General features: G+C 40.6%; 1 protein-coding gene across 3 annotated transcripts in view; it reads left to right on the top strand.

Annotated features, from left to right (window-relative positions):
- Nucleotides 1-18129, top strand: part of CR1 (complement C3b/C4b receptor 1 (Knops blood group)) — a 102177-nt gene that overhangs the window by 13887 nt on the left and 70161 nt on the right. For all 3 annotated transcript variants that reach the window (XM_059145285.1, XM_059145286.1, XM_059145284.1), the window contains exons 4-9: nucleotides 4717-4802; nucleotides 9262-9663; nucleotides 10346-10522; nucleotides 10636-10738; nucleotides 11950-12035; nucleotides 14000-14227. In XM_059145285.1, coding sequence (XP_059001268.1) covers nucleotides 4717-4802; nucleotides 9262-9663; nucleotides 10346-10522; nucleotides 10636-10738; nucleotides 11950-12035; nucleotides 14000-14227 — 1082 coding nt within the window. The remainder of the gene's footprint in view (nucleotides 1-4716; nucleotides 4803-9261; nucleotides 9664-10345; nucleotides 10523-10635; nucleotides 10739-11949; nucleotides 12036-13999; nucleotides 14228-18129) is intronic.

Below are 18129 nucleotides of genomic sequence, written 5' to 3'. Positions count from 1 at the left end.
CTCTGCATTGCTACATTTGTTTTAGAAAATCTTCTTTCACATTTTTTCCTTTTATTCTCACAGGAATGATAGGCTTAATAATGTTCCATTCTCAACCTGTCCTTGTCTGGCTTTACAACCAATTTATCTATATAAAATGAGCAGAGCACGTTTCTTTTCCAAAGAAGGCTGGATCCCTCGATCTTTTCTTCCAATTTCTTCTTGTACTTCTGTGTTCTTTTAAATATATTTAAGGCTATTTAATTAGGTGCATGCACACTGAATACTTCCAAGAGTATTAAAACTTATTATAGTGGGTTGCTCCTTCTTTCTAATAATGCTTTTTGCGTTAAAGGCTATCTTATGTGTGCACTTATACTCCTATTATATATTTAATATAACTACATTGCTTTTTGATTATTTACCCACTCTCTTTAAATCTTTTTACTTTTTACTCTCCTATATCATTCTGTTAGGTGAGACTCTGATAATCAATACTTAGATTTCCTTCATCCAGTTTGATAATGTCTACCTTTTAACTAAGGAGTTTAATCCATTTTCTTTTAATGATATTACTACTATTTCAAATTAATGCCTACTACCTGATTTAGTGTTTCTATTTACACCAACTTTATGTTTTCACACTTCCTCAGCTTTTTCCATTAGGTTTTATATTCTTATTCCATTATGTCCTTCACTAGCTTGGAAAATAGATGCTCTATTTCTATTTATTTAGAAGTTTACCAGGAAATTTTAACTTGTATACTTGAAAAATGCAAAAGTTAATCCCTACATTTATCTCCCTGCTTGCAACACATGGATGTAAGAAAATTTCAACAAATTTACATTTGCAAATATACTCAATAGTACATTGAATTTATGTGATCCCATTCACTTATGAATTTGTGTAATCAATATAGAAAGCTAAAAGTTAAGGAAAAAATGTGAAAATGTAGTCCAATGACTCAATCTTGACCAAAAAAGAATGGAGAAAAAAAATTCATATGGATCTTAATGAAATTTAACAAGTAGGGATAAAAATTTTTAAATATAATTTCCAACTGAAATAACAATATAGAAAAATTAATCCATGTAGGAGGACAGCCGATGTTCTTGTTATAAGTATATCTATACAAAAGATTGAAGGATTGACTCTAAGCCCCTGTCATCCAAAGGATGCCTCACAGATCAGCAAGGTCAGCATCTCCTGGGAGCTTGTTAGAAAAGGAGAATCTTCATACCTACTGAATCTGAATCACATTTTCACATGATCCCTGCATGATTTTAAGGCACATAAAACTTTTGAAAGGCCTTCCCTAAACTAGAACTGTGCTAACTTCTGTAAGAAGGAGTTTGGGTAATTTTGTTTTTCATTACTGGGAGTTCTGCACCTCTTACTTTTGACTATGTTGTATACATATTAACTTCCTAATCCAGATTTAAGAAGCTATTACTAGAAGTTTCAGTTCCAAGACAAGACGGGCAGACTCAGTTTTCCCTGAATCTCTCTCTACATGTAACTAAATACCCTGAAAACTGTTCAACATGCAAGCATAGAAAGACTTGGAAAGGTGGAAAGAAGGTGATTGGGGACCTCAGAGCTTAAAGAATGACACTGCAGTGATGCCCCTGGGTTTTCTCTTTATGTCTCAGACTGGATGCTAGAAAGGAATGCAATCCCAGATAGTCAACAGGCAGGGACAGACAGGGAGAGTAAAGTCTGGTCAAAGGACTGGGAAAAGGGAAGCTCAGTGAGGACATACTGGGAAGACACATTGATGGCTCCAGTGGCTCAGTCTGCCCACATGAACAGCATAAGCAGATCAGGGATGGGTTGGGGAGTCTATCCTTCTTATGTCCCACAGCCTTGGGAAGCAGCAGGTCCCAGTCCACCAGCAGCTGTATTAATGGGACAACCTGGGCTTTAGTCTCAATAACAAATTTACCACATGCCCCACACCAGCCAGCAGCAGTGAGCCCTATTCTGCCTGTGGTGACAGTGTCAACAGAGCTCAGGTGGCAATACCTAGACTTTAAGGCAGCAGTAAGAGGGTTCCTCCACTCACACCACAGAAGCCAGAAGGCCCAGCAGCCCAGTCCTATGAGACACAGCAGCAGAAAACATTCCAGGCCCAGCATCTCTTGATCCTATACCCATGGCAGGGAGCCACCAACCCAGCAGCAGAAGGAAAACCATGTCTGGAGTTTCTGGATCCTCCATCCAGCAGGAGAAAGCATTCCAGGCCCATGTCTCCTGGTTCTCTACCCAGCAGCAAAATGTAGCCCAGATAGATGCTTCCCTCCCCTGGTGGCAATGACACAAATGAAGGGGGAATGCCATCTTCGCCAGATAGCCATAGAAGGCCAGAGGGCTTATTCTCCATCCAAGGTCCCAGCATTTCCCATTCCTTACCTACTGACACCAGACAGTTCAGAGAAGCACCTCCACTGTCTACAGGCAGTATCAGCAGGAATGCATCTGGCATATAAGAGGAGCCAGGAGAATGAAGCCCCAGAAGAAAACACAAGACAGGACTAGAAAATTAAAGCTCATGAAAGTAGGCCAGAATCTACACACTACCCTACAGAGGGAGGTTACATGCTAAGATACATTAAATAAGATCAAGAGTCTCTTAACATAACATCCAAAATGTTCAGGATACAACAGAGAACCATGTGTCATTGGTCATTGTATATGATCCTTCTCATATACCGCTGGACTTGGTTTGTTATAAATTATTGAAGACTTTCTAGCATCCATAAAATATTAGCAAATCAAACCCAACAATGCATTAAAAGAATTGCAGCCAAAGACCACACTGGAAATTGCTCCAGGTATACAGGACAGATTCAACATTCAAAAATCAATCAACATGATCAACTCTATAAACCGGCTAAAGAAGAAAATGTATAGGCCCCTAGCAATTGACAGAAAATGCAGTTGGCAAAATCCAATATCAATTCATGATAGAAACTCACAGCAAGTTAGGAATAGCCTTTAACACGTCTGAAGTCAAGGTGTCAGCAGGTTGGTTCCTACTAGGAGCTCGGAGGAAGAATCCATTTCGTGCTTTTCTCCTAGCTTCTCGTGCTTGTCAGCTGTCCTTGGCATCATAAGCTATAAACACATCATTCCTACCTCTGCGTCTGTTCTCATGTGACTTTTCCTCTGTATGTGTCAACATTTTCTGTCTGTCTCCTTGTCCAGATTTCCTTCTTCTTCTGAGGACAACAGTCATTGCATTAGGGCCCATGTTAATCCAGTATGACCTCATCTTAACTCTCTTATATCTGTAAGACCTTGTTTCCAAAAAAAGTCATATTCTAAGGTTTCAGGACAGGAATTTGGAGACACCAATTGCACCTGGTACAGACACAAACAGACATTTCACTGAAGAGAGTCTATCAGTGGAAAGTAAGTACAGGAAAAGATATTTAACTTCAATAGCCATTAAGAAAATGCAAATTAAAACAACAATAGAATAATGCCACACATGTATCTGAGTGGCAGAAATACAAACTAGTGAAAACAGCAGATGCAAGTATGGTTGTAGAGGAAACGGATCATGCATTCATTGTTGATAGGAACAGAAACTGGTAAACCCACTCTGGAAAACACAAATGAGCTATCAAGCCATGGAAAGCCAGGAGGAAATTTAACTGCAATTTACTAAGTGAAAGAATCCAATCTGAACAGGCTCAATACTGTATAATTTGAGGGAAGTGGCATTCTGGAAAAGAAAATATGGAATAAAAATATCCATAGTAGCCAAGGGGTAGGAGGAGGGAGAGACAAATACACAGAGCTCCAAAGATGTTTAGGGCAGTGAAACTACTCTGTCATTCTATAAGGGTGCATTCATGTCATTAGATGTTTGTCCAGACCCATAGACTATACAACGTAAAGAAGGAATCCTACTGTAAACTATGGACTATAGGGGATAATGATGTATCAATGTAGGTTCATCAGTTGCAAGCCACTGTACCAGTCTGGTGGGGGATGTGGATAATGTGGGAAGGTATGCATGTGTAGGGAAAGGGAGTATATGGGAAATCCCCTGTATCCTCTGGCCAATATTACTGTGAACCCTCAACGGCTCTTAAAAATAGTCTGTATAAAAATTGAATACTTGTAAGCACACTCACATATCCACAAATTAGTCTTGAGGAAGTATGAATAAAATTGGTGATCATACCTATGTCAGAATCCTGGTTTTAATATTTTACTACAGTTATGCAAGACATTATCCATGGGAGAAATTTACATTTTCCAAGTCTTATGGCACACTTTGAATAGTTTGTGGCATACTACGTGAGAATCGCTTTGACATTTTACATAGGAAATCCGTGTTCAACTTGTTTTGTTCTGCTTGGATTTCCTTTGGTTCTAGTTTGAAGAATCTTAAACATGTTAGGCTTAAACTAAAATGTAGCTCAAAGTAATTAAGAGCAGAGGACCCATTTAGCTAAGACATCCGAATAAAGATGTAAAATTTGCGAAAGTGGTAGTATACTATCACAAATAGTGATAGTATACACTATGTCATATATTATGTCTACATAGTATATGTATACATATATGTATATGTATATACATATACATAGTATATACTAGGTTATAGACTATGAAAAATGGAAATTGTCCTTCTGAATTCTCCAGGATACACTGTCTTGTAAGTAACCATTTCAGTAGGAAAATGAACAGGGAAAATAACATTCTTTCTTCTTTCCCTCTAGATACCGACTTATTGGTAAGACCTCTATTGCATGCATCATCTCAGGCAAGACTGTCTCCTGGGATGACGATCCACCTATTTGTGAGAGTGAGTTGAAACAGTCCTTGTTATTACCTTTTCCAATAGATTCTAAGTTTCCTGCTAAAGTTATACAAATGTTAAGTAGATTCCTTTTGTGCATTCTATCCCTCAAAACCTATGGGGTTTCTGGCAACTGTTTCCTTATGTTTTTTCCATATGTCGTGCCTTTTATGAATCTGGGGACTTAATGCATAAAACCCTTCAAACCTTAGTTTTCCTTCAATTAATTCAAAATGACGTTGATTGTGCCACCCCCCAGTATAACAATCATTCTACTTGGCAAATTAGTCAAAATTTTTCTAAAGCGATGCTCTCCAAGGCTGGTGAAGCTGTGGATCAATCAGCACTCGCACACACGTGGAGGTCCACAAAACCTCTTGAGAGGCACCATGTGCAATAAGCCTCAAAATGGACATAGATTTTGATCCACTTCTTAGAATTTATACTTGGGAGATAAATACAGACTTTTCCTAGGAATTCACTATACACTTCTCATTGCTTCATTCATTATAACAGCAAAATGTTAAGGTAACCTAAATGTTTCCAGCTATGGATTGGAAAGTACAAGAAGGAAAGAGCCTTGTTAAAAATGACTACCGAGAATTCCTTAAGAAACACGAAATCGAGCCCCGCAGAATTAAGAGAGATACTTCCAGGGGCACGTGGGTGACTCAGTCTGTTAGATGTCTGACTCTTGGTCTCAGCTGAGGTCTTGAGCTCAAAGTTGTGAGTTTGGGCCCTATGCTGGACTCCACACTTGGCTTGGAGCCTACTTACAAAAGAAGAGGAGGAGCTAGAGGAGGAAGAACATGAAGATGACAAAGAAGGAAGAGGAGAAGGAGGAGGAGGAAAAGAAGAAGAATAGGAGGAGGAGGAGGAAGAAGGAGAAAGAGATGAAGGGGGGAGGGGGAGGAGGAGAAGAGGAAGAGGAAGAAGAGGAACTACACCCATACACTGGAATGTTATTCAGCTAAAAATAAGAAAAACAAAAGAACATAGAAACATGATGTCATGGAGATCCCATGACATATAAATATGTAAGTTATAAGCTTTTATGTGAAAAAAATCAGATGACAAAAGAGTACTCTGGCTAGATCTCTTTATTTAAAGGTAATACACCTATATCTATTCCTAGATTTTCATCTTTAGTTCTAATTCTCTAACCTTTCTTATAGCTAATCTTTGGTGAATGACTTCAAGCCTCTTGGTGAAGGTGGGACGAAACTTCAGTATATCTTCTGGCCACGTAGCAGCATGCTTTCTCAAAATAATGATTAAAAAATTTTTTTGTGTGGGGGTACCAGGTGGTGGGTATTCTAGAGGGCACGGATTGCATGGAGCACTGGGTGTGGTACAAAAACAATGAATACTGTTAAGCTGAAAATAAATGTTTTAAAAATGGAAAAAAATACTATATATACATATGTATGTATGTATGTATGTATGTGTGTATATATATATGATATATCCATTTAAGTTGTGGTCATACTTAAAAAAAAAAAAAAAAAAAACAAGAAGAAGATTGTATCTTCTATTCATTTGAGCTGCTTAGAGTCTGTCCATAGGCTCCCAAGTCTGGGAAATGGTTGATGAATAACCATTACTTTTTTTTTTTTTTTTTTTTTTTTTAGTGATTCAATCAGAGGTAGATTTTTTTCCTGCTTGTAGCCACCAAATAATACTTAACTGCACTCTTCATCTATTTCAGTTTTAGGGGATACACAACAATTAGCCAGGGACAAAGATCTCTGCAGGCAAGTCATTCTGATCTCTGTTTCAGTTGCCTCTGGCTATTAAGTGCTGCCACTTGGCTCCTGCCAGCCTGAGGTCCTTTGGTCTCCACTGAATTCAGGAAACCCAGATCAATAACAAAGCTCCCAGTGTCACCAGTGTCATTCCCAGCCTACAGAGAATAGCCATCAGAGAGTCTGTCAAAAATACGGAAAATTCCCCAGAAATGTATTTCTCAAAGCCTTGGGTGAAAGGATAAAAGGTGTCTCTTTGAACACCCCACCCCTCAGGCACATAAGGAGTGGATGAACAATCAGGCTCACATAAGTCCACTCTGGCATTCCTAAATCCCTAAGCCATAGGATTTCTTCCTCAGGACTACAGTAAGAAAGGTCCTGTATTTTAGCTTCATTTAATGTAGGTCAGCCTCTAACACAGTGAATTCAGAATCTTAATTCTTTATCTTTTGGGGGATACCTTCTTGCCGGTCCTAATTGGTGACCCCCTTCCCCTCCCCCTGCAACCACCACCCCAACTCCACTTCCAGGTCTTTTAGGAGTTAAATCAGGTTAAAGAACCACAATTATGGTGAAGTATTAAGGGTAGGTCCTGACGAAGATCCGCCGTCCCTGTAATTAGAGTTGCCAGATTTAGTAAACAAAAACACAAGATAGCCAGTTAAACTTGAATTTCAGCACAGCAACACATATTTTTGTATTCTAAATATGTGCCTTGCAATATTTGGGATATACTTTGTTTGTTTGTTTGTTTTCTGTTTGTTTTTTGTTTTGTTTTGTTTTTAATTTACTTTTTTTTTTTCAGCAAAACAGTATTCATTATTTTTGTACCACACCCAGTGCTTCATGCAATCTGTGCCCTCTGTAATACCCACCACCTGTAATACCCCGACCTCCCACCCCCCACCTCTTATATTTATATTTCTGAAATTCAGATCTAACTGGAAATCTGTGTTCTTCTGGCAACCCTACCAATGCAGGCTACTCAGGACAGGTCATTACAGGTTCTTTGAACAGGTTCATTGACACAGGGGAGGAGGGGCTGCTGCTTCTAGCAAAAGAGGCTCAGCAGAATTTTCAGGTACAAGGTATTCAGCATCCTTAGAATCTACCCATGTATCTCCATCTCAAAATTTATTCTTTTTTTAAAGATTTTATTTCTTTCTTGACAGAGAGAGGGACAGCAAGAGAGGGAACACAAGGGGAGTGGGAGAGGGAGAAGCAGGCTTCCACCCCAGCAAACAGCCCCATGCAGGGCTCCATCCCAGGACCCTGGCATTCTAACTTGAGCCAAAGGCAGACATTTAAGGATTAAGCCACACAGGCACCACACCCCCTTCATCTCCATTTTTAGAGTCCTCCTTTTCCTAATCAATGCTCAGACATTAACATAAGAGAGCTGTTAAGTTGTGAAGTCAATTTACCTTGGAATCCAGCCCTAGGTTTAGATGTTGGATTTGTTCTTCAGAAATCTGGGCTCTGTAGCTACACAGTGCAAGTTTCTTTTCGGGCATATAATAGAAGCGTTCAGAGGCAGACCCTGAGCAGGAATTAAAAGCTTTTTCTTTCTGTTAAAGTCTTCAATGCACTTAGAAGTAACCAACCAACCAACTCTTTTCTTCCTGCCCTCCCTCCTCCTCTCCTGCCTCCCTTCCTTTCACCCCTCCCTATTTCTCTCATATTCTGGCTAGGACCACCACTAACATTTTTGATATGGTTGGGGATACAGGGTGTCCTGCTCTTGTTCCCCAACTCAAAGGGAACGTTTGAAATTCTTCACCATTAATGGAGTATTTGCTATAGGCTTTTGTAGATCCCCATTTTCAGGGAAAGGAAATTCGCTAATATTCTTCATGGCTAAGAATTTTTTGTCATTAAGTCATGTTGAAGTTTATCAAGCACTTTGGCTACATATCTGGAAATAATCATATTGTTTCTCCATTACTCTCTTAATGGAATGAATTGTTTTCATGATTTTTTTTAATGTTAGTTTTTGATGTAGTGTTCCATGATTTATTATTTGCATATAACACCAGTGCTCATTTCAGTACATGCCCACCTTCATACCCTTCACCAGCCAAACCCAGGCCCCTCACCTCCTTCCCGCTGAAACCCTCGGTTTGTTTCCCGGAGTCCTACACCTCTCATGGTTCATCTGCCCCTCTGAGTCCCCTCCCCTTCAGTTTTCCCTTCCTTCTCCTAATGTCCTCCATGCTAGTCCTTATGTTCCACAAATAAGTGAAACCATGTAACAATTGTGTTTCTCTGCTGGACTGATTTCACTTAGCATAGTCCCTCCCAGTTCCATCCACGTCAGCGCAATATTCATCATTTCTGATGGCTGAGTAATAATCCTTTTTGTGTATGAACCACATCATTATCCACTCATTTGTTGAAGGGCATCTTGACTCCTTCCAGAATTTGACTATTGTGAACATTGCTCCTATGAACATTCGGGTGCATGTGACCCTTCTTTTCATTACATCTGTCTCTTTGGGGTAAATACCCATTTAAAATGCATATGCTCATAGGAAACAGTATAAGCAGGAAAGGCAGAAGGCATGCTATTATGCCCACCCAAATCACAATCTTGTAGACATGTATCTCCATGTTAACAAAGATTAAAACCAATAACAAATGCAAAACTAGTTCTGCTCATTGCCTTTCTGACGAGCTATTTGATCCACTATTATTTAAGTTGCCATCTCTTTTCTCAGCGATTCTTTGTGGGCCACCCCCAGCCATTGACAATGGAAATGTCCTTAAGCTCTACGGAGAAGAGTTTCCCTATGGAAGCGTGGTGACCTATCGCTGCCATCCCGGAGAGAGAGGGGAAAAAAAGCAGTTTGAGCTTGTGGGCAACCCATCGATATATTGCACCAGCAAAGACAATCACGTTGGCGTATGGAGCGGCCCTCCGCCTCAGTGCATCATACCTAATAAGTGCACACCTCCACACATTGACAACGCAGTGAGGGTGTCTGAGAACAAGACCTTATTTTCCTTACATGAAACCGTGAGGTTTATCTGCGAGCCCGGCTTTGTCATGAAAGGACCCTCCAGCGTGCAATGCAGAGCCCAAAACAAATGGGGGCCAGAGTTGCCGAGCTGCTCTCGAGGTGAGTCTGACTGAGGCTTTGAAGGGACCGACAAAGGGCATGTGTTGCAGGGGATCAGGAGGTCAGTGCTCATTCTGGGGGAAGGATGTATGCGGGGAGCTATGTGCGCAGATGAAGTATGAATTATGAAAGTGTGTGTGTGTGTGTGTGTGTGTGTGTGCACTTTTGCCTTCACTTTGAGAGTAGGAGCTTCATCAACCAAGGAAGGAGACTTTTGGGACTCTCATATCAAGCATCCTCAGAGCAAAATACAAGCTCCAATACCTCCCCGATATCCTGAAGGCTGAGGTGCACATTCTACTCAGCTGTGCAATAAGCACTTTAAATGCCTTATCTCATCTGCCCTTAACAGCTCTCCTTTATGACAGGGCTAGTAATTCCATGTAGACTGGCCACACTGGAGAAAGCACCCTCAGGGTCCTGGTCATGCATTTGACCTTGTGCCAGGAAGAACTCAGCTCCAGTGATCGCTCTCTAACTAGGTGTGAGGCCATTGGGCACATCCCTTCATTGTCTGATTTTACATAACGGTTAAAGGAGGGGGCAGGAGCATCACTTGATTCCCTCTGTTAAATCTGAGCTCCCCTTTAATGATAAGCCTGGGACTCCTCGGAAGGTTTAGAATGTAGTAAAAGATGTTTATCCCTCAATGACTGGTCCTTCGCACCTGTTCTTTCCACAGTATGTCAGCTGCCTCCAGAAATTCTGCACGGAATGCACAGTGCAGAAAACCAGGCCGATTTCTCCCCGGGGCAGGAAGTGTCCTACAGCTGCGAGCCCGGCTATGATCTCCGAGGGGCAGCTTCTCTACGCTGTACGCCCCAGGGAGACTGGAGCCCAGCAGCCCCAAGATGTACAGGTGCCTACACTGTCATCTCTTTGCAGATCAGTCTTTTCCATCCTCACATGACCATCTTACATCTGCTTTTTTTGTTGTTCTTGTTGTTCTTGTTGTTGCTCTTGTTATGCTAGTGAAATCATGTGCAGACTTCCGGGACCAACTCCCTAATGGCCGTGTGCACTTACCACTGAATTTCCAGCTTGGGGCAAAAGTGTCCTTTGTTTGTGATGAGGGGTGAGTATGACCTGGCAGAGAGATGGGGGACACAGGACTCGATGCTACTGTGCTGACACCGGGGCTAGTGGGGGTCTACCCAAAGAGCAAGCTGCCTAATGGCAAAGAAGTAGCAGAAAGGACTGATACCTGAAACAGTGATTGGGAAGTATGGTGGGAACCAGACGGAACCAAGCAGCACAGGTGCTTGAAAAGGAAAAATAGTAAATGCACCAAAGAGCAGAAGAGTAACAAGAAATCTTGGATATTTAGGTGAAACATTACATGTATGAATGAAAAGTAACTTGTAGGCACTAAAGGTTAAATATTGCATAGTGGTTGTTTATGAAACGATTGGGATGTCAAAGAAAGCTATTTACAAGTAATATGCAGGGATTGTTCCAAGAAAAATTTAAACCAGCCAATAGTGGAATTTGGAATAGGAACAAAGTATCAACAGGAATGGTTTTCCATCTAGTTTTATGTCAGCTAATTAGTGTTAGGCTGTATTACAGGAGTATGAAGACCTACGCTCATGTTTGCAGTAATGTCATGAACTCTCTACGGGAATCTTAATGACCTTGGTGTTATGTTCCAACAGCACTGCTGGGTAAAAAGCATGGACGGCAGAGCAGCTGTCCTCCATCTATTCTGAGGATCCCTTGGCAGGCAGCAGATATCTGTTCCAACAAAGCCCTGGAGGCAATCCAGGCAGCCCCTGTTCTCCAAAGAACGGTCTCTTCTCACCTTTTCCATCCTTTCCCAGATAATTTGCATTAACTCATCAATACTGGGGATACGCCAAAGGTATTGATCTGAAACATTCTGAACCTGTAGGTCCAAAACAGCAGCCTCTGCTGTCTTTCCTCACTGTCTCTGATTTACCAACTTGAATTGGGAGTTGTCTTCCTCCTGAGCCACCAGAGAGGAGAGTGCTACATTGTGCCCTAGAGAACAGAGTTGCTGACAGAGACAGACAGGGAACTGTCAGAGGGGCAGGATGGACAGATGACCCCCTGATGGTTGACAACCAGAGACTGTTGTCACTGCTCCGTCCTCACAGGAAACCGCAATCTTGCAAATGTTTTGATTTCAGAGCCTCTGGCAGCTGAGAAAGCCGATGAGCTGGGCTTTTCTCACCTGGCATTTATCTCAGGCACTAAACTGTACTTCAGCGGAGGGGGAGACAGAAACGGTGCGCTCACCCCACCACTGGTGCTTTTGTTCCTCAGGTTCCACCTAAAGGGCAGTTCTGCTAGTTACTGCGTCTTGGTTGAAATGGAAAGCCTTTGGAATGACAGTGCTCCTGTGTGTGAACGTGAGTACAAGGAATGCCTGTTCAGGTCGGCACCTCCCTCCTGGTTTTCTTGCTGGTTTGTTCCTTTAATGTGTCTTGCCTATAAAATTACCTAAGATTTGTCCCTTTGTTGATTTCACTTTGGATCAACATCTTTCTTTGCTGCAAGGGCTCTTTCTGGGGGAAATAAATCTGAGCATCACATGCTTGGGGAACCATCCTGTAAGGGTGTATAAGCATAATGTGTGCTACAAATGGAGAGAAATCTACATAGGAGGAGGGGGATTTAGAGCCTGAAGCATGTTTCCTGTAGAAAGGATAGTTTTTGTATCCTTGCCTCAATCAGCATTCATTCCCAGCCTCATTCTTTTGACAAACTTTTTTGAGCATCTGGTAGGTGCCACCCAGCCTTCTGGACACGGGGAATACACCTATAAACAAAACTGACTAGCACCCTGCTGTCATGTTGTTTATACTATTGTGTAGAGGGAAAGACCAAAAAATAACAAACAGGGCTGCCTGGTAAGCAAGGTCAGTTGAGAGTCAGAGTCTTGGTTTTGGTTCTGGTCTCAATTGGTCATGGGATCAAGCCCCACATCAGGCTCAGAGCTGAGCTCAGTCAGCTTCAATCTCTTTCCTTCTTCCTCTGCCTTTCCTGTTTTTGCCCTTTCTCTCTCCCCCTCCACCTTGAAATAACTAAATCTTTAAAAATAATGACAAGCAAACACAGAGACTACTTCAAGTAATACCAACTGTTATTATGAAAAAAATAGGGTAATGCGCTAAATTAGACATTGGGAATACACCTGTAAATGAGACAGACTTGGGCCTTGCTTTCCTGTTCTTTATACTTGTTTTTAAGGGAACAGAAATATAGTGTGTTAGATACAGAAACACTACTAATATATTCAGTCTTCCCATGTATTTCTTCATGAAATCAAACAGGATGTTGCTTCATCTTATGATCATAGCTGTTGAAAAATACCTGTTTATAATAGAGGGTTTTCAAAGGAGTATCTTGCTCTAAAATATTTAGAAATTTTATATTGATTTATGTAATGAAACGCCATAATTACATCCTTCATATCTGGAGGTCAATTGTTTGAAAATCTTAACTTTCATAGAATGTAGTTAAGAAGCATGAGGGAAAGAAAGAAAAAATACATCCACGAACCCAGATACACTTACTAGAGTGTAAACATTCCACCTTTTGATCATTCATAATTCTTTCAAGCTGCGGTGTCCTCTTCCCAAATATAGATCAAACCAGAAAGGGGAAGGCGTATCTCCAGAGAGCTACACTCAAAAGAAGAAATGTGCATTTCTTCAATGAGGAAAAAAAAAAAAAACACCTTGAAAAAACCAATATATATCTCAAAAGCCATTACATTGCTGCATATTCTGGATCCGGCATAGGAACACTGAGATGTTCACTCATTGTGATGGCATTGCTATAACCATCTGTTTTGGTTTTGAGTATATCAAGAAAAGATTAGATAGTGATAGACAGTGATAGACAAATAGTAAATGTATAATATATTTTGAAAGATTTCTCTGGTATGAAGATCCTTGATGTCACAAAGCCTTTTCTCTACTTTGAACTTAAAATAGTATTTTATATAGAGTAGGTCCTCAAAAAGTCCAGTTGAATTAATAGATAATTTTCTTATTAAATGGGTGATTTTCTTCTCAATGGGCTTAAGAAGATTTTTGTCTATTTAAAAGAAAGAGCTCTCAGTCATTCAGAAGCCTTCACTCTCCCAGGAGTTCAGGATGATTAAGTCCCTTCTGGGCTTTGATTTCAGTGTCATTTTATTTAGAAGCATCTCAGCAGAGACCTTATATACTTACTTTGTGGTTCATACTCTCCTTGAAAGTTAATTATTTAATGGGCAACACAGTCACAGCATCCCGTAATTGAGGAATCAACTCAGATTAAAATATCAACATTTTCATGTAACTTATAGCACTTGGGTTTTTTCCAGGTATCTTTTGTCCAAGTCCTCCCTCTATCCTTAATGGGCAGCACACTGGACCTTCTCAGGGAGACTTTCCCTATGGAAAGGAAATAAATTACACGTGTGACAACAACCCAGCCAGAGGGATGAACTTCAGCCTCATTGGGGAGAGCACCCTCCGCTGCACAAGTGACGATGAAGGGAACGGGATTTGGAGCGGCCCTGCCCCTCGCTGCGAACTTGCTGGTCCTGCAGGTCAGTGCATATTGCCCTATGTCCCATCTAGATCAGAATATCTGGGTGAGAACCTCCCTATTTCTATTGGTACAGTCATTTTGGCTTGGGAACTTGACTTTCTTGTAAAAGTAAGGCACACAGAATTACCTACTGGAAGAATGGAAGCTGGGTTCTAGATGTGCCTTGCTGTGTCCCAACTGGTGGTACTCTGATGGCCCTTCCCGCTGGGTTAAGGAGTGTGGGACAGTGACAAGAGAAGGAGGGAGACAGTGGGAAGAATCAGTGAGGCCCAGACTTTACAGAGACCATTTTCAAGCACTAAAAACAAATGCCAAAGAAAACACTCTGTCATACCATCTCTATTACAAGTTGTATTTTGGGGCACCTGCGTGGCTTAGTGGGTGGAGTGGCTGATTCATGATCTGGGCTCAGGTCTTGATCTCAGGGTTATGAGTTCAGCCCCACATCGAGCTCCCTAATGGGCATGGAGCTCCTGTTGTATTTCTATTGGATAGATGTGTGTGCTGAGCAAAAAGCACATGTTGATGACTATATTTTACTTTAGATTTGATGCGATGGAAATAACTAAAGAAATTCCAAGGCAGGCATTTGTATTGCTTTTGTTCCTTCTAAGGAATGTTTTGTTGACCCTTCATCTCACTTTTAGCAACAGGCACTCAAGATGGCCTAGAGAAGTGAAATTCAAGGTTGTGCTCTTGGCAACTCCTTCTTTTTACATATTTTTACATATTATCTGGCATTAAATGACAATACCTGACAATCCGGGGCTCATTCATGGTTGTGCTTTTCCACACCAGCTCTGTGTGCCAATAAGGACAGACAGGGCCAAAGTGGTCCTTTGTAGAACCTGGTGGTACTCTATGTGATGCAGTTTGCAGGTAGAGAATATGGGTCATCCTGTTTAAAGGCTGAAGGTCTACATTTAAAGAATCACTTTGCCACGGATGGTAAATAAGTAGTGCTTTGGGACCTGCCAGCTTTGGGTCTTCCTGATTAGCAAAGCATTTAAAATGTTTATTTTCCATTCATCTGTTGATGGACATCTAGGCTCTTTCCATAGTTTGGCTAATGTGGACATTGCTGCTATAAACATTCAAATGAACGTGCCCCTTCAGATCACTGCATTTGTATCTTTAAGGTAAATAAATGTTATTGCAATTGCTGAGTCAGAGGGTAGCTCTATTTCCAACTTTTTCAGGAACCTCCATACTGTTTTCCAGAGTGGTTGCAACAGCTCGCATTCCCACCAAGAAAGCAGGAGGTTTCCCCTTTCTTCACATCCTCACCATCCTTATGTCATTTCCAGCCAGGTTAATTTTAGCCATTCTGACTGGTGTGAGGTGGTATGTCAATGTGGTTTTGATTTGTATTTCCCTGATGTCGAGTGATGTTGAGCACTTTGTCTTGTGTCTATTGGCCATCTGGATGTCTTCTTTGCAGAAATGTCAGTTCCTGTCTTCTGCCCATTTCTTGATTGGGGTATTTGTTCTTTGGGTGTTGAGTTTGATAAGTCCTTACAGATTTTGGATACCAGCCCTTTGTCTGATATGTCATTTGCAAATATCTTCTCCCATTCTGTCAGTTGTCTTTTGGTTTTGTTGCCTGTTTCCTTTGCTGCGCAAACTTTTTGATCTTGATGACGTCCCAATAGTTCATTTTTGCCCTTGCTTCCCTTGCCTTTGGTGATGTCCCTAGGAAGAAGTTGCCGTGGCTGAGGTCAAAGAGGTGGCTGCCTGTTTTCTCCTCAAGGATTTTGATGGATTCCTCTCTCACATTGAGGTCTTTCATCCATGTTGAGTCTATTGTTGTGTGTGGTGTAAAGAAATGGTCCAGTTTCATTCTTCTGCATGTGGCTGTCCAATTTTGCCAACACCATTTGTTGAAGAGGCTGTCTTTTTTCCATTGGACATTCTTTTCTGCTTTGTCAAAGATTAGTTGACCATAGAGTTGAGGGTCCATTTCTGGGCTCTCTATTCTGTTCCATTGACCTATGTGTCTGTTTTTGTGCCAGTGCCATACTGTCTTGATGATGATAGCTTTGTAATAGAGCTTGAAATCTGGAATTGTGATGCTACCAACTTCGGTTTCCTTTTCAACAATCCTCTGGCAATTCAAGGTCTCTTCTGCTTCCATATAAATTTTAGGATTATTTGTTCCATTTCTTTGAAAAAAGTTGATGGTATCTTGATAGGGATTGCATTAAATGTGTAGACTTCTCTAGGTAGTATAGACATTTTCACAATATTTGTTCTTCCAATCCATGAGCATGGAATGTTTTTCCATTCTCTTCGTGTCTTCATCAATTTCTTTCATGAGTACTTTATAGTTTCCTGAGCACAGATTCTTTACCTCTCTGGTTAGGTTTATTCCTAGGTATCTGATGGTTTTGGGGTGCAATGGTAAATGGGATCGACTCCTTAATTTCTCTTTCTTCTGTCTTGTTGTTGGTGTATAGAAATGCAAATGATTTCTCTACACCGATTTTATATTCTGACTCTTCACTGAATTTCTATATGAGTTGTGACAGTTTTAGACTGGAGTCTTTTGGGTTTCCCACATAAAATATCATATCATCTGCAAAGAGTGAGAGTTTGACTTCTTTGTTGATTCAGATGACTTTTATTTCTCTTTGTTATCTGATTGCTGAGGCTAGGACTTCAAGTACTATACTGAATTGCAGTGGTGAGAGTGGATAGTGATGCTGTGTTGCTGACCTTAGTGGAAAAGCTCTCAGTTTTTCCCCATTGAGAATGATATTTGCTGTGGGTTTTTCATAGATGGCTTTTATGATATTGAGGTATGTACCCTCTATCCTACACTGTGAAGAGTTTTCATCAAGGAAGTATGCTGTACTTTGTCAAATGCTTTTTCAGCATCTGTTGAGAGTATCTTATGGTTCTTGTTCTTTCTTTTATTAATGTATTATATCACATTAACTCATTTGCATATGTAGAACCAAACTTGCACCCCAGGGATCAATCCCATCTGGTCATGGTGAATAATTTTTTTAATGTACTCTTGGATCTTATTAGTTAGGATCTTGTTGAGAATCTTAGCATCCATATTCATCAGGGATATTGGTCTGAAATTCTCCTTTTTGATGAGGTCACTGTCTGGTTTGGGGATCAAGGTAGTTTTGGCTTCATAGAGTCTGAAAGTTTTCCTTCTGTTTCTATTTTTTGAAACACCTTCAAGAGAATAGGTACTATTTCTTCTTTGAATGTTTCCTTGTAAAATTTCCCCATGAATCCATCAGGTCCTGGACTCTTATTTTTTGGGAGGTTTTTGATCACTGCTTCAATCCCATTACTAGTCTATTCAGGTTGTCAGTTTCTTCTTGTTTCAGTCTTGCAAGTTTATAGGCTTCCAAAATGCACCCATTTCTTCTAGGTTGCTTAACTTATTGGCCATACCTGTTGATAATGATTTCTGATGATTGTTTCTACTTCCTTGTTGTTAGTGGTGATCTCTTCCCTTTCATTCGTAATTTTATTAATTTGGGTCCTTTTTCTTTTCTTTTGGATTTGTCTGGCCAGTGGTTTATCTATTTTATTAATTCTTTCAAAGAACCAGCTTCTAGTTTTGATGATGTGATACCTAATTCATTGATCTCTGCTCTAATCTTAATTATTTCCCTTCTCCTGCATGGACTAGGCTTAATTTTTGTTGATTCTCCAGTTCTTTAAGGCTCTCCAATGAAGACATGCAAATGGCTAACAGACACATGAAAAAATGTTCATCATCATTAGCCATCAGGGAAATTCAAATCAAAACTACCTTGAGATACTACCTTACACCAGTTAGAATGGCAAAAATTAACAAGGCAAGAAACAACAAATGTTGGAGAGGATATACAGAAAGGGGAATCCTCTAACACTCCTCTTGGTAGGAGTGCAAGT

Source organism: Mustela lutreola, chromosome 14 (genome assembly GCF_030435805.1).
Source record: "Mustela lutreola isolate mMusLut2 chromosome 14, mMusLut2.pri, whole genome shotgun sequence".
Lineage (NCBI taxonomy): Eukaryota > Metazoa > Chordata > Mammalia > Carnivora > Mustelidae > Mustela > Mustela lutreola.
The sequence above is the reverse complement of the archived record's forward strand: the minus strand, read 5'-3'. Positions and strand labels throughout refer to the sequence as shown.